Here is a 15,393-nt window from a genome sequence, read left to right as displayed (position 1 = left end):
TTTTCTGTTATTTTCTAATTTTCCAAAATTTAAATGTTTTCTAATTTTTACCATTATTAAAATACTGCACTGAATATTTGTGCATCAGAATTTATCTGCATTACAGATGATTGCCCTCCCCTAATACATTAGATTCCTTGAAGAGATTTAACTAGGTCAAACCTTCAGACAAATGTTAAGATACCTGCAGTATATTTGAAATTATGTTTCTCTTAGTACAAGCTTTCTCAAACATTTACACTGAAGAATCTCTCTGGAAAGAGGATTAAGGAGGAAACTTTCGAGGATCTATGACAACCTAAAGTAGCCACACCAAAATTATTATTTTCTTATTATCTCATGTTTTATCTTAAAAATCCCTGTGACATTAACAAAACATGATGCACTGTTTTATTCATACTCCATAGAAGAGTATCTGTTAATTTTAATGTTAAAATAATTTTCATGAAACCACCGTATACAATTGGTACTCTGAGGAAATCCATTGTGTGTGTGTGTGTATATATATATATATAATATAAATTGAGATTGTATATATTATATATCTGACTATATTATTTAATCCATTATTCTAAAAGATTTTTCATGATATAATTTTAAAAAAACACATAGTTCTATGTGTTTATATATATATTATACACACACACGTTTATATGTATATGTGTACGTATATACAGACATACACACACACACACACACACACACACACACACACACTAAGTCATCGTAGGTAAAAGGTTTAGGAGGAACAGCCTTAGATCACTTTTCATGCAGTGAGATGATTATGGGGAAAGTATCAATTCTAGCTCAGCCCAGAATTGGTTCTTTTTTCCACACCAGAAATGGGGATGCAGTTTATACACAAAAGTTCATTAAAGAAAATCTAGCTGGAGAAGGCCAAGCATACACCACAGAGCCTCTGTTGTAACTGTTTCCATTTCTACCTCTAGGAAGAATTTTAAATCAAATAACAGTACCTCAGCTTCTTCTTGCTCTTTTTTAAGTCGGTCTAACATCCGTTGAAATTCTAATTCTTTCTGTTTAGCTTCTTCAATGTTTGCCTGGTTCTGTTCTTCATAAGCCATGGCAACCACAGCCAGGATCAAGTTTATTAGATAAAAGGAGCCCAGGAAAATCACTACGACAAAGAAGATCATGTAGGTTTTGCCAGCAGCACGCAGCGTCTAGGGAAAAATGGAAATTGTCATTTGAACAATAGAAAGTTTTTTAGTAAATTATTTCAATTTGACAGGCATAGGCAAATCTGACAGTTTAGTATAATCTCATGTTATCAAAAATATAAAGGGAAAAATTATATCTTCATGGAAAACAAATATTAAACACATTTTCAGTATGAAGAATATAGCAATGTAATATGCTTGTACTAAAGTCACGTATGATTCTTGATTATTAAGTGTAGTAGTACAAAAATCATGCATTTTTTCCTACAGTCTGAAAATTACTCATAAAATTAAATCCTTTGCTCCCTTTCAAATTTTAGGAACAGGTGATATCCATAGTCCCTTTTACTGTTAAAATTCTATCTTTTCTTTCTTTACCATCAAATATTATCACTGAATGTTAACACTAGGCAGGTGGTCTTAATTACTTTATTCATCTCATAGGTATTTTCAATTAACTTTTTTTTAGTTTGCTTTGCTTTTTAAAATAGAATTTATTTTTCAAAATAGTTTTAGGATTAGAGGAAACTTAAACTGAAGGTACAGAGATTTTTTTTTTTTTGGCATAATGTGCAGGTTTGTGACATGGGTAGACACGTGCCATGGTGGTTTGCTGCACCCATCAACCCCTTACCTACATTAGGTATGTCTCCTAATGCTATTCCTCCCCTTGCCCCCCACCCCCAACAGGCCCCAGTGTGTGATGATCCTCTCTCTGTGCCCATGTGTTCTCATTGCCCCTCTCTCACTTGTGAGTGAGAACATGCGGTGTTTGGTTTTATGTTCCTGTTTTAGTTTGCTGAGAATGATGGTTTCTAGCTTCATCCATGTCCCTGCAAAGGACATGAACTTATTCTTTTTTATGGCTGCATAGTATTCCATGGTGTATATGTGCCACATTTTCTTTATCCAGTCTATAATTGATGGGCATTTGGGTTGGTTCCCAGTATTTGCTATTGTGAATAGTGCCACAGTAAACATATGTGTGCATGTGTCTTTACAGTAGAATGATATGTAATCTTTTGGGTATATACCCAGTAATGGGATTCCTGGGTCAAATGGTATTTCTAGTTCTAGATCCTTGAGGAATCACCACACTGTCTTCCACAATGGTTGAACTAATTTACACTCCCACCAACAGTTTAAAAGCGTTCCTATTTCTCCACATTTTCTCCAGCATCTGTTATTTTCTGACTTTTTAATGATCACCATTCTAACTGGCATGAGATGGTATCTCATTGTGGTTTTGAATTGCATTTCTCTAATGGCCAGTGATGAGCTTTTTTTCATATGTTTACTTTAAGTTCTGGGATACATGTGAAGAACATGCAGGTTTGTTACATAGGTATACATGTGCTATGGTGGTTTGCTGCACCTATCAACCCATTATCTAGGCTTTAAGACCTGCATGCATTAGGTAGTTGTCCTAACTTTCTCCCTCCCCTTGCCTCTCACCCCCCAACAGGCCCCAGTGTGTGTTGTTCCCCTCCCTGTGTCCATGTGTTCAAATTGTTCAACTCCCACTTATGAGTGAGAACATGCAGTGTTTGGTTTTCTCTCCCTGTGTTAGTTTGCTGAGGATGATGGCTTCCAGCTTCATCCATGTCCCTGCAAACGACATGATCTCATTCTTTTTTTAATGGCTGCACAGTATTCCATGGTGTATATGTACCACATTTTCTTTATACAATTTAACATTGATGGGCATTTGGGTTGGTTCCATCTCTTTGCTATTGCAAATAGTACTGCAATAAACATATGTGTGCATGTGTCTTTGTAGTAGAATGATTTATACTCGTGTGGGTATATACCCAGTAATGGGATTGCTAGGTCAAATGGTATTTCCGGTTCTAGGTCCTTGAGGAATTGCCCCACTGTCTTCAAAACTGTTGAACTAATTTACACTCCCACCAACAGTGTAAAATCGCTACTATTTCTTCACAGCCTCACCAGAATCTATTGTTTCTTGACTTTTTAATAATCACCATTCTGACTGACTTGAGGTGGTATCTCATTGTGGTTTTGATTTGCGTTTCTTAATGATCACTGATGTTGAGCTTTTTTTCATGTTTTTTGGCCGCATAAATGTCTTCTTTTGAGAAGTCTCTGTTCATATCCTTTGCCCACTTTTTGATGGGATGCAAGGCTGGTTCAATATATGCAAATCAATAAATGTAATCCATCACATAAACAGAACCAATGACAAAAACCACATGATTTTCTCAATAGATGCAGAAAAGGTCTTCAATAAAATTCAACATCCATTCATGTTAAAAACTATCAATAAACTAGGTATTAATTGAACATATCTCAAAATAATAAGAGCTATTTATGAAAAATCCATAGCCGATATCATACTGGATGGGAAAAAGCTGAAAGCATTCCCTTTAAAAACTGGCACAAGACAAGGATGCCCTCTCTCACCACTGCTATTCAACATAGTGTTGGAATTTCTGGCCAGGGCAATCAGACAAGAGAAAGAAATAAAGGGTATTCAAATAGGAAGACAGGAAGTCAAATTGTCTCTGCAAATGACATGATTCTATATTTAGAAAACCCGATCATCTCAGCCCCAAAACTCTTTAAACTGATAAGCAACTTCAGCAAGGTCTCAGGATACAAAATCAATGTGCAAAAATCACAAGCATTCCTATATACCAACAATAGACAAGCAGAGAGTCAAATCATGAATAAACTCCCATTCACAATTGCTATAAAGAGAATAAAATACCTAGGAATACAGCTTACAAAGGATATGAAAGACCTCTTCAAGAAGAACTACAAGCCACTACTCAAGGAAACAAGAGAGGACACAAACAAATGGAAAAACATTCCATACTCATGGATAGGAAGAATCAATATCATGAAAATGGCCATGCTGCCAAAAGTAATTTATAGATTCAATGCTATTCCCATCAAATTACCATTGACATCTTCACAGAATTAGAAAAAAAACTACTTTAAATTTCGTATGAAACCAGGAAAGAGCACATATAGCTGAGACAATTCTAAGCAAAAAGAATAAAGCTGGAGGCATCAGCCTACCTGACTTCAAACTATACTGTGAGGTTACAGTAACCAAAACAGCATGGTACTGGTACCCAAACAGACATATAGGCCAATGGAATAGAACAGAGACCTCAGAAATAACACCACACTTCTACAAGCATCTGATCTTTGACAAACCTGACAAAAACAAGCAATGTGGAAAGGATTCCCTATATAATAAATGGTGCTGGGGAAACTGGCTAGCCATATGCAGAAAACTGAAACTGGGCTCCTTCCTTACACCTTATAGAAAAATTAACTCAAGATGGATTAAAGACTTAATGTAAAACCCCAAACCATAAAAACCCTAGAAGAAAACCTAGGCAACAGCATTCAGGAAATAGGCATGGGAAAAGACTTCATGACAAAAACACCAAAAGCAATTGCAACCAAAGCCAAAATTGACAAATGGGATATAACTAAACTAAAGAGCTTCTGCACAGCAAAAGAAACTAACATCAGAGTGAACAGGCAAACTATAGAATGGGAGAAAAATCTGGCAATCTACCCATCTGACAAGGTCTAATATTGAGAATCTACAAGTAACTTAAACAAATTTACAAGATAATTAACATTTCTATTAATAATTATCTAATGTAATATACTTTTATCATACAAAGCATTTTAAAGTGAATTTAGGATAGTATCAACAGATATTAAATGAAAAATAAGTCTTACCTCTGATGAAAAATTATTTTAATTTTTTTATTTGTGTTTCTTTAATTTCGAGTAAAGATGACCACTTCTTGCATATTTAAAAAATATTTGCATTCCCGTTTTTGCTGTAAAGTGCATCTTACATAATTTCTGAATTCATTTGTAATATTCTCAGAAATAAAGTAAATATAAAATAGGCCAAAAAAGGAAAAAAACAAATCTGCAGCTATTCTGAGAAAAGTGAACCATTGTTATGTGTAATATAGAATAATCATTTTGGTCTCCTTCATTTTGGGTTGGCTGCTGAGAATATACAAGTAAATAGAGACCACAGCCCCAAGAGGTTCACATTCAAGTTAGAGGAAATAGCCACGTGAATTAACACTTACAATACAAGAGATCAATGATATAAACAGAAGAATATACAAAAAGTCACGGAAGTCTACAGTTGGGAGCAATTGATTTGGGAGAGAAAAACTTAGAGAAATGAACTGCATCTTTAAATAGGAGTTCAAAAATAAAACATGGTGAGCAGGTGAACATCAGAGAGCCTCTTCTCTTCAGGCCATCCCAAGCACACATGGAAAACAGTGCATGTGCAGGAGCGGCTTGAGAAAACATTACAGTATGTCCTGGTACTTAGCTAGGACCCCATGGGATGATAGACTCAGGAAGGAGAAAGATCTAGAGATTAAATATGCCCAGAAAAGATAAGAAAATTATTTATGATTCAAGAACTACCCATATTATTAGTGATGGGAGTAAAACACTTATAATTTTAGGAATAAGATAATAGAGTTTCCTCCATTCTCAAATAAATAAAAATCCTCCTAATACAGGCTGTTAACATACACCAGATACATATGCCATTCAAAAATACAATGCATGTTTCTCTTGGCACTCACCTGTTGGTAAAGGTTTTCCCAGTAATCTTGGGTCATTAACCTAAACAAGGCTAAGAAGGCCCAGCTGAAAGTGTCAAAGCTTGTGTAGCCATAATCAGGGTTTCTGCCAATTTTCACACAGGTGTACCCCTCTGGACACTGACTACACATGAAAAAGAACATTATAGGTGAGAGTGTCTTCAGGACCTAAGCTAAATAGCCTTACTGAAAAGTTACAAACTCAAGGTTTCTTCTATAGGGGGACAATATTGAATAAGGATTAAGAATACATGATTTGGAGCCAGGACGAACTGGTTTTGAATCACACTCTACTACTGACTACTTAGTGACTTTACCAAATTCTTCAAGGCATAAGTCTGTCTGTGAAAATAGGGTAATAACATCTACCTCAAGAAAATAAGATTTGTAATAAGTTTAAATAAGATAATGTGTACAAATTACTTAGCTTACATCCAGCACATAGAAAGTATTTAATAAATCATAGCTGCCATTAGCATCATCATCATTAAAACATGGAAATTTTCAACAGATGTTTTGTAATCGTTCTTGGTTCAGTAAATATTGATATGTAGGATGCTACCAAAGCTCTTATTGTCTGTATAATTCTTGGAATAGATTAGAATCAATAATAGTCAAAATATAGTAATTGTCTAAGTTCATAAAAATGTGTAGCTTTAAGACTTTTTTCTTTCTAAAATTGGTGGACTGGTTTTTCCTGATGCCATTAAATAAATACAATATTCTGAGATTCTTCTGGGAACAGCAACCTTATCCAGTTTATTCCTATGTTCCCAGTGTACACAGAGCCTGATGAATAGATGTCTGCATCAGGGGAAAAGCAAGAGCTAATGCAGCTAATGCTACAAAATGAAGTTGGTGTAAGAGAGAAGCAGCAAGATGGACAGTTGAATATATACAATATTCCTATATACACAATATTCTTAAAATACATGTACCCAAGTCCAAGGAATCCCTTTGCTTAGAGTGGCCAAAACATGACATTCAGTCACCTATGAGTCACATTTAATTGGAGAATGAGTGGAACTTGGGAGTAGAAAGAAAAACTGATTTTGTGACCCTTCGTTTTCCAGAAAGAAGAAAGACCTGAAACTATCCAACCAACTTTTGGTGGAGTTTTCTAGAAGTAACATTTTCTCCCTTCTTAAGATTTATATGACTTGTCTTGTGTTAATTCAAGCACTATCTCAAAGTCTTGCTTTCAAGAGTATGCATTAACTGTGAACATTTTAAAGATTGGATTTGCTGTGGGACAGAATGAGTCAAATAATACCATGAAATATATAAAAAGCAATATAGAATCAAAGACTAATTGGCAAACTGATTGAACATTCTTTTCCTTCTCTTTCAGCCTTTAGACTAAAAAGAAAACAAATATTACATACCCTGAATCTGTGCTGAAACCACAAAGGAGAGCATCTTTGGATCCCTCCAAGTAATAAAAGTATTCTGTTGAAGAAGAATTTGAACAGTTATAACATTACAGAGTTTAATCTGTGATTGTGATAAAGCAGGTAAATTAATTGATATAGATATTTATCTACAAATTCAGGCCTGGTCCCAGGCAATATGCATCCATTTATTTACTACTTTCTCATATATTCTCCCTCAAATATTTATTGATAATCTCTTGAAGGCTAGGCAATAAATACGACAATAAACATGATAAATAAAATCATTAGTTTTATAAGACCTCCTTTATGTTTAGGTGAGGGTGGAGGTTGTGGTTGGATAAAAAGTTAAGTAAATAAATAAATATACAAGATATTTTCAGATAGTGATAAATGATCTAAAGAAAATAAATTAAGGCAACGTGGTAGGCTGCAGTCAGGGACGGTCTTTCTAAGGAGATGATATTTAAACTAAGACCTAAGTGTGACAAAGAAGACAGCCATGAAAAGACTGGTGAAGAGATATTTGGGCTGGGGGAAGAGAAAGAGCTAAAGCCCTAAGGCGGAGATGAAGTTGGTGTGTGGAAAAGCCAGCAAGATGGCCAGTGTGGCTACAGTGTGGTGAGAGGGAAGATTGTGATGGCAGAGGTAGGCAGGGGCCCGATCATGATGGAATTTGCATATCATTGAAATGAATTTGGATTTTAAGTATGATTAAAGGTACAGTCATGTGTCACTTAATGACCGTGATACATTCTGAGAAATGCATCATTAGGACGTTTTGTCCTTGTGCAAACATCCTAGGGTGCACTTATACAAACCCAGATGGTATAGGCTACCATACACCTAGGCTATGTGGTATAGCCTATTGCTACTGGGCTGCAAACCTGTAGAGTGGGCTACTGTACTCAATACTGTAGGCAACTGTTATACAATGGAAAGTGTGTATCTAAAGACAGAAAAGGTACAGTAAAAAAATACAGTATTATAATCTTATGAGATCACCATTATATATGTGGTCCGCTATTGACTAAAACATCGTTATGTGGTACAAAACTCCAAAAGAGGCAGCCTCAGTAAGGCAGTAATATAAATGAGTAAAATTTGTTTTCTAAAATTATCTTACTTTTCATTCACCAGTCCATACTGATTTAGAACCTACTAATTCTAGGTGTTGAGGAGATGACAATGTAATCAATGCATATTTTCCATTTTTCAACTTTCATGGTACCCCTTGTGCTAATTTTTAATAGTAAAAGTTCTCATCAACTCTTCTGTCATTCGCTGTTAAGGCTTGTTCCTAAGACTGGGGGCAGAACTATCCTTGTAGAGTAAATGTTTAAATGACTAAAAAACCTTTTGTCATCTGTCTTAAATATCCATTCTACTATAAGAACCTGACTTCCTATTTTACTCAGGTCAAATTAAAAAATCTGGTTATTAGGAGACTTTTGTTGTAATCATGGAAGAAAGACTATGACATCAGATATTCTTGGATTTGAATGTTGCTTCTATCCCTTCTTAAGTGAATTATCTTTAAGCCATTAAGCCTTAGCTGCTGCATCTGTAAAATAGGTATAAGAATACCTACTTTATAAAGTTGTTAAATAGTATAAATAGGATATTGCATGTAAACCACTTGATACCGTGATCCACACATTCTGTACTATCTGCTCAAAAACGGAGTTATTATAATTAGTTAAACTACTATACAATTTGAGATAAAACTATTGACTTACACATCATCATTTTATCTTACTTAGAAGACACAGATAAAACAATAAAGGCTTGTAGTTTGAGGTGAAAATGTGCATGAAAAGCTTTCCTGAAAACACTCCTGAACCTCAGGAAGGATGGGCCTGGTAGAGTGAGTATGGGGGAGGATAAGATGCGATTTTGCATACATAAACATCCAAAATGTTTTAATAAGGATGGATTACTTTAGAATTATCCTTTAAACTAATGCTGGTTCACATTTATCAACCACTGAGGAGCTGAATTATATGAATGGGCTCTGGAGCTGTCTATTAGCACACTGCTGCACTACTGTATTTAACACAGTACAAGAATGATGAAAGGTAAAGCAATGCAGGTAGCTCACTCTAGGTTTGTAGAAAACTTTACAATAATTTCTAAACAACTAGACATTAAATTATTAAGATAGTTGGCTTCAAGAAGATTTAAGGTTAACATCTTTAAAAAAGGGAAAAAAATTGAATGCAAAGAAAAATGAAATACTGCTTGTGCACATTCAAAAGCGGGATGATTCTGAAAGATAAAGTAATCACGGCTGGGTGCAGTGGCTCATGCCTGTAATCCCAGCACTTTGGGAGGCCAAGGCAGGCGGATCACGAGGTCAGGAGATCGAGACTATCCTGGCTAACACAATGAAACCCCGTCTCTACTAAAAATACAAAAAATTAGCCGGGCGTGGTGGCGGGCGCCTGTAGTCCCAGCTACTTGGGAGGCTGAGGGAGGAGAACGGCATGCACCCGGGAGGCGGAGCTTACAGTGAGCCAAGATCGCGCCACTGCATTCCAGCCTGGGTGACAGAGCGAGACTCCATGTCAAAAAAAAAAAAAAAAAAAAAAAAAGAATCATGACTCAGTAATTCCACTACTAGCTATATACTGAGAACTGAAAACTGCAAATGTATTTCCACAACAACTTGTACATGAATGTTTACAGCAACATTACGCATTATAACCAAAAGCTGGAAATAACCCAAATGTCCATCAACTGATGAATGTATAAACAAAATATAGCATATACATACAATGAAATATCATTTAGCAATAAAAAGAAATAAAGCATAGATACATACTATACCATGGATAAATTTTGAAAACATTATGCTAGGTGAAAGAAGCCAGATAAAAAAGCCATATATTATATGCTTCCATGTATATTAAATCTACAGAGTGGGTAAATCCACAGGGACAGAAAGTAGATTAGTGGTTGCCAGGGGCTGGGGGAAAAGGGAAGTGGGGAATGACTACTAACCGGCCTTGGGTTTCTTGGTGGGAAAGATGAAAATATTTTGAATTAGATAGTGGTGATCGTTGCACAACTCTGAGTATAGTTTAAAAAATGAGTTATACAGTTTAAAAAGAGGAATTTTGTGGCATATAAATTATTCCTCAATCTAAACCAATTTTTAAAAGGGAATGCAGCATAATGGCAAAGGTTGTGGGTGGGGGTAAATAAATGCCAACTTCTCAATAAAATACATATGGGGAAAATGAAAATTGATATAACAAAAATACAAAATTGATATTAAATCTAATGAAGATTCTGGGTGAATTTTTTAAATTAATTTTCAAGATTAATGTAGCAAAATGGAAAAACAAAACTGGTAATTCTGCCCTTGCTCAGAAAGACAACTTATGACCATTGTGTATGGCTTGGGCCTATGGAAGTGAAGAGTATATCCGCAACCAAGGGCAAGTAATGCAACTCTGAGAAAACTAGTGCAGGGGATCAGGTCTGGGCAGAGGGCGTGCACATGATATTCTACACTCTGGCAAATGTAGTTCTCACAAGAAAACAGCTGTAGATGAAGAAGACAGGAAAAGTCCTGTTAGTAGTGAAGACCAATATTGTGGTTTTTTCAAAACTTTCTCTATTAAATGTCAACTGTTAGAAAAACAGGAGGAAGAGAATATCCTATTTTAGCCCAATATAACCACAGTATATTTCTCCATAATACTGCACATCTAGCTACACACTGTGCACATGAACCCCACTTTCATCTGTAGCAGCATAAAAGAGTGTTTGATGAGCATCAAAGTAGACAGCAACACCAAAGGAAATCTACAAATTGTATGTTTTTCAGCAGGAGGCGAGGCAGTGAGTTAATTTATTTGATTGTGAATTTTGAAAGACATTTCGGAAAATACTTTGCTATAGGCACCAGAAAATGCTTTTAGATTATGCTCAGGTTCTCTATGTAGGTTGCCTTTACCACTATAATTCTTTGATCTTTTAAATATTGTCAATTCATTTGCCTTGGCACTTTCTCATGATCTATCAACCAACTCAAGTTCTTGTCACTCTTTGTACAGCTTAAATCCATGGGCATTCATTATCATCAGTCCCTAACCTGGCAGAACCACAATCTACACATAATCTAGCATCTGTCTTTTCCATGCTGGCTACCAAATGGCTGAATGTTGGTGGAGAAACTCTCACAACCAAATGAATGGTTATATTTTAAGTAAGTAATCTCCAACATCAAATTTGCACTCAAAATACAGTAAATTTCTCATGCCCTGAGATGACCATACATATAATGCATTCTCATCAAATCTTCTGTAGAATTTTCTCTTCCTCATTTGCACTCTCAGGCAATGATCTCAGCTTATACTTTGAGGAAATAAAAACCATTGGGTTTGAACTCAATCATCTTTTGATAACTCTGCAGTCTTCTCTTCTATCTTTCCTCTTGTTTCGGTGGAGCTGTCTCTCCCCTTTACTCTTTCACTTTCACGAGGACTTGACTTCTCCCTCTCTCTCCTGAATTGATTAATATATAACTACTAATTCATTATCACTAGCAAAACATCCCTACAAAAACCCATATTTTTTTTTAAATGCCAGCCATTTGCCCCATTATTCTGCTCCCTTTATAGCCAAATTTCTTGGGAGAATTGTCTACACATATTACCTTCTTTCTGACCTCTTCTTTTCACCCCTGTACGCACCTTATTTTGACCTTGAACCCTACCACTTCCCCAAATTTTCTCAAGAAATTCTCTGATGACTTCCCTGTTACTTAACCTAATGCATATTTCTTTCTTCATCATCCTTACTCCTTGATCTTGCAGCATGATTCTACACAAGCACATCTGTTTCTACAATACATTTTCTTCTCTTGGCTTCATTATTTATATCTTTGCTTCTTACTTTATTGGCAGCTCTTTCTCTGTGTTTCTTTTCTGGGTCCTCTTTTCTACCTGAATTTTAAATGTCAGAGTTGTAGATCTCAGCACCAGATTGCTTTAAATACCAGGTCTCCCATTCTCCATCCACTTAAAAATATCAGGGATGTTCAGAAGTAGAGGTGTGTGTGTGTGTGTGTGTGTGTCCTTTCTTTTTGCTGATTGCTCTGGAATTTATCTCCAAACTCAGCAGGCCCTCTGATTTCTATACTTAAATCTCCAATTCTCTATATTATATATCCACCTGGACATCTCAAAGGCATCTCATTTTAATTTTAGCTAGCTAATAGTGACCTTCCTCTACAAATGTGTCCACCATTTCCTCATTAACCATCACCACCCATCCAGTTATTGCAGCCAGAAACTGAGAAGTCATCCTCAATGCCTCCTGTCTTCTTTAATCCATCAGCAAGCTCTACAGACTTGTGTGTCTGAGCTCATCTTTTTTCTCTTCATTTCTCTGCCATCACTCTAGATGAAACCTTCATTTTCTCTTGCCTAGATGAGAGAAGCAAACTTCAACTTATCTTTCTTATTCCCATCTACAACCTACCCTTGCTCAATCAGTTGTGCACAAGACAGACAGCAATAAAAACTACTGCATTTAAAATAAAATACAAACTCCTTCCCATGGACTGAAATGTCCTGCATGATAAGACCCCTGTTTTTTCTGCTACTTTCTCTGTTGCCGTTCTTCCTTTCTCTTACCAAACCATGCTGCTGTTTTTCCATTCTTTAAACCCATACCCTCCCTTTATTCAGGACGTTTGCCCATGCTATTCCTCCTAATTGAAGCAGCACCCTCCACACACAGACTCACACCCACACTTAAACTATTTTATGGCTTCTTACTATCTTTTAGATCTCAGCTTAAATGCCATCACTTCAGAGATGTCTTCTCATCTAGTTGATATCTCAGCACCTGAGACTCACTTCCTTTGCATGGCATTTATTTTAACTTGAGATATTTTTAATTTATTTTTCTGTTCCCCCTTAAACATTGTTTTTCATTCCCACTAGATGATAAGCTCTGTGAAAGCAAGGGCTGAGGCTATCATTTATTGCTATAGCTCAGGGTAACCATGTAATAAACACACCAATAAATGAAAGTTTGGATCAATTATGCAGTCAAAAGTGGCTTCTATGACATAGAAAACAAAAGCAAAATACAGACTTGATTTAAACACCTCTTCACTAAAACTACATTTCAGAAGAAAATAAAGAATAATGTACAGATTTGGAAGACAGGATTGTGGTATAAGATTTGTTATTAGCTAATTGTCATTCATTCATGTTTAAATACAATATAAAGATAATTCACATAACTCAAGGGCTCTTTCTATTATTATTTATTTATTTATTTATTTTTTGAGACAGAGTTTCGCTCTTGTTGCCCAGGCTGGAGTGCAATGGCACGATCTCGGCTCACCACAACCTCCACCTCCCAAGTTCAAGCGATTCTCCTGCCTCAGCCTCCTGAGTAGCTAGAATTACAGGCATGCACCAACACACCCGGCTAATTTTTTGTATTTTTAGTAGAGATGGGGTTTCTGTTTTTTTTTTCTTTCTATTATTTTTTAGCAAAAAAAAATACATGAAGCAATTCCAGAAAGCGATGAATTAAATTAAATTTGATTAAAGGCTGTCTCTGTACATAGAGAATTGCAATCTAACTTCATATGTAAACAAACTGCATTCTAATTTATTAGTATATTCTTGCAACAAGTAGCTGTCTCAGCCAATCACAGCAGCTGAGCTTCAGCCAACCACAGCCTGCTGACTTATCAGACAATGTCCACATAAGGCAAATGTAAAGCTATAAGCAAACAAGCTGATTTTGTGTGTCACTCCCTTTTTCTATCTATAAATACTCCTGCTCATGTTGCTGAGTTGAGCTCTCCGAACTTCTCTTTGTTCTGAGTGCTGCCTAAATCATCATTATTATTATCTTATTTCAGCACTAAATACTATTTCTTGCTGAAATAAGCTGCTAAATTTAATTTGTTGAAAAATTTTCTTTTAACAAAGGTTAAGAAAACCATTCATAGTATAAACTCAGAAATAGGAGCAAGACTCAGAATAAAAGGACAGATCCTAGTGAGAAAATTTAAGTTTAAATAAGTGTGGTAAAATAATCCACAATATTAAATGTAAGTTACTCATCAGATATATTAATTTTACAGCATATAAATTAAGAAATAAAATTCTCCATCAATTGGAAATAAATTTCAAATCGTATTTGTAACAATCAGAAACTGGAAAAGAGGGTAAATATAAAAAGAAGGGGAAAATACGCTAAATTCCTCATCAAATGGTGGTAGTAAAAATAAATATGCTAAATATTTTACTTCAAAACTTTCAGTTTTCTTGTTAAGGCTTCTATTTTCTTCTGTCGTTTTATTTATAGTCTTTTACCATGTGGGCTAGGTGTTATTTGATTTTATTTATCACAGTGAGTGAGAAAGGACACATTTGGTAAAATAAGAAAATGATGTATATTACTTTTTATTATCTAAGGAGAATCCTGACCTTTCCTCCCTCATTTCCTTTTGGCAACAGCACATATATTTGAAAGGTTTCATGAATTCCATACCACACCTGGGTCAAATTATCTATTAAGATTTATGTATTCATGTGGGCACCATCAGATAGATACGTTCCAGGTGTCAGACAGAAAGTACAATCTTGATCATATCTTCATCCAATATTCATCAACCGTTCCAGTGAGAGACACCATGCTAGGGGATAATTGTTTAGAGAACATTCAATTCATGCTTTATGTAAGAAAGTCTAATTGATACTTCTGAATTAAGCAGACTTCTGAGAGTGCATACAGATTATCTCATGTGGTACCTACAGAAATAATTCTACTGAACTAAACTTTGATGTCTTGCCGTCAGCCTATATTGAAGGAAGCCATTAAAAACAGCTATGAAACTTATCATTGGTTACAAAGTGGACGTTGATAAAGCTGAGTAAATGATTTTGCTTTGTACAAATCTTTAGGAATACTATCAAGATACAGATGCTATCTTTATATTTGATCATTAATATCATTATATATGATTATTAGAACTGTAAGATGTATAGTTATGAGTACAATCTATTAAGTAGAAAAATCTATCATAATAAATATGTCACATTATATATAATAAATATAAGTACGTACTATATAATAAAATTATATAAAATATATAATCTGTCATATTGTTAAATGTAATGGTTAATGTTATTAATTCAAGACTACATTTGT

The 15,393-nt window shown here is 35.2% G+C and overlaps 1 protein-coding gene and 1 long non-coding RNA gene across 6 annotated transcripts in view; one reads left to right on the top strand and one right to left on the bottom strand.

Annotated features, from left to right (window-relative positions):
• Positions 1-13,675, top strand: part of LOC105737726 — a 241,937-nt gene extending 228,262 nt beyond the window's left edge. The window contains exons 8-11 of the long non-coding RNA XR_004026351.1: positions 7,161-7,323; positions 8,619-8,725; positions 11,265-11,416; positions 13,520-13,675. This is a non-coding gene — a long non-coding RNA (uncharacterized LOC105737726). The remainder of the gene's footprint in view (positions 1-7,160; positions 7,324-8,618; positions 8,726-11,264; positions 11,417-13,519) is intronic.
• The window catches only part of SCN9A (sodium voltage-gated channel alpha subunit 9), a 181,877-nt gene that overhangs the window by 94,571 nt on the left and 71,913 nt on the right, over positions 1-15,393 (bottom strand). For 3 of the 5 annotated variants that reach the window (XM_030795763.1, XM_030795761.1, XM_030795762.1), the window contains exons 7-10: positions 12,192-12,230; positions 7,195-7,258; positions 5,792-5,933; positions 978-1,184 (exon numbers count right to left, since the gene is read on the bottom strand). In XM_030795763.1, the coding sequence (XP_030651623.1) occupies positions 978-1,184; positions 5,792-5,933; positions 7,195-7,258; positions 12,192-12,230 (452 nt within the window). The remainder of the gene's footprint in view (positions 1-977; positions 1,185-5,791; positions 5,934-7,194; positions 7,259-12,191; positions 12,231-15,393) is intronic. The other 2 variants (XM_030795760.1, XM_030795759.1) reach the window with 1 other exon arrangement.

This window comes from Nomascus leucogenys, chromosome 17 (genome assembly GCF_006542625.1).
Source record: "Nomascus leucogenys isolate Asia chromosome 17, Asia_NLE_v1, whole genome shotgun sequence".
NCBI classification, from domain to species: Eukaryota; Metazoa; Chordata; class Mammalia; order Primates; family Hylobatidae; genus Nomascus; species Nomascus leucogenys.
This window is presented reverse-complemented; position numbering and strand designations above follow the sequence as displayed.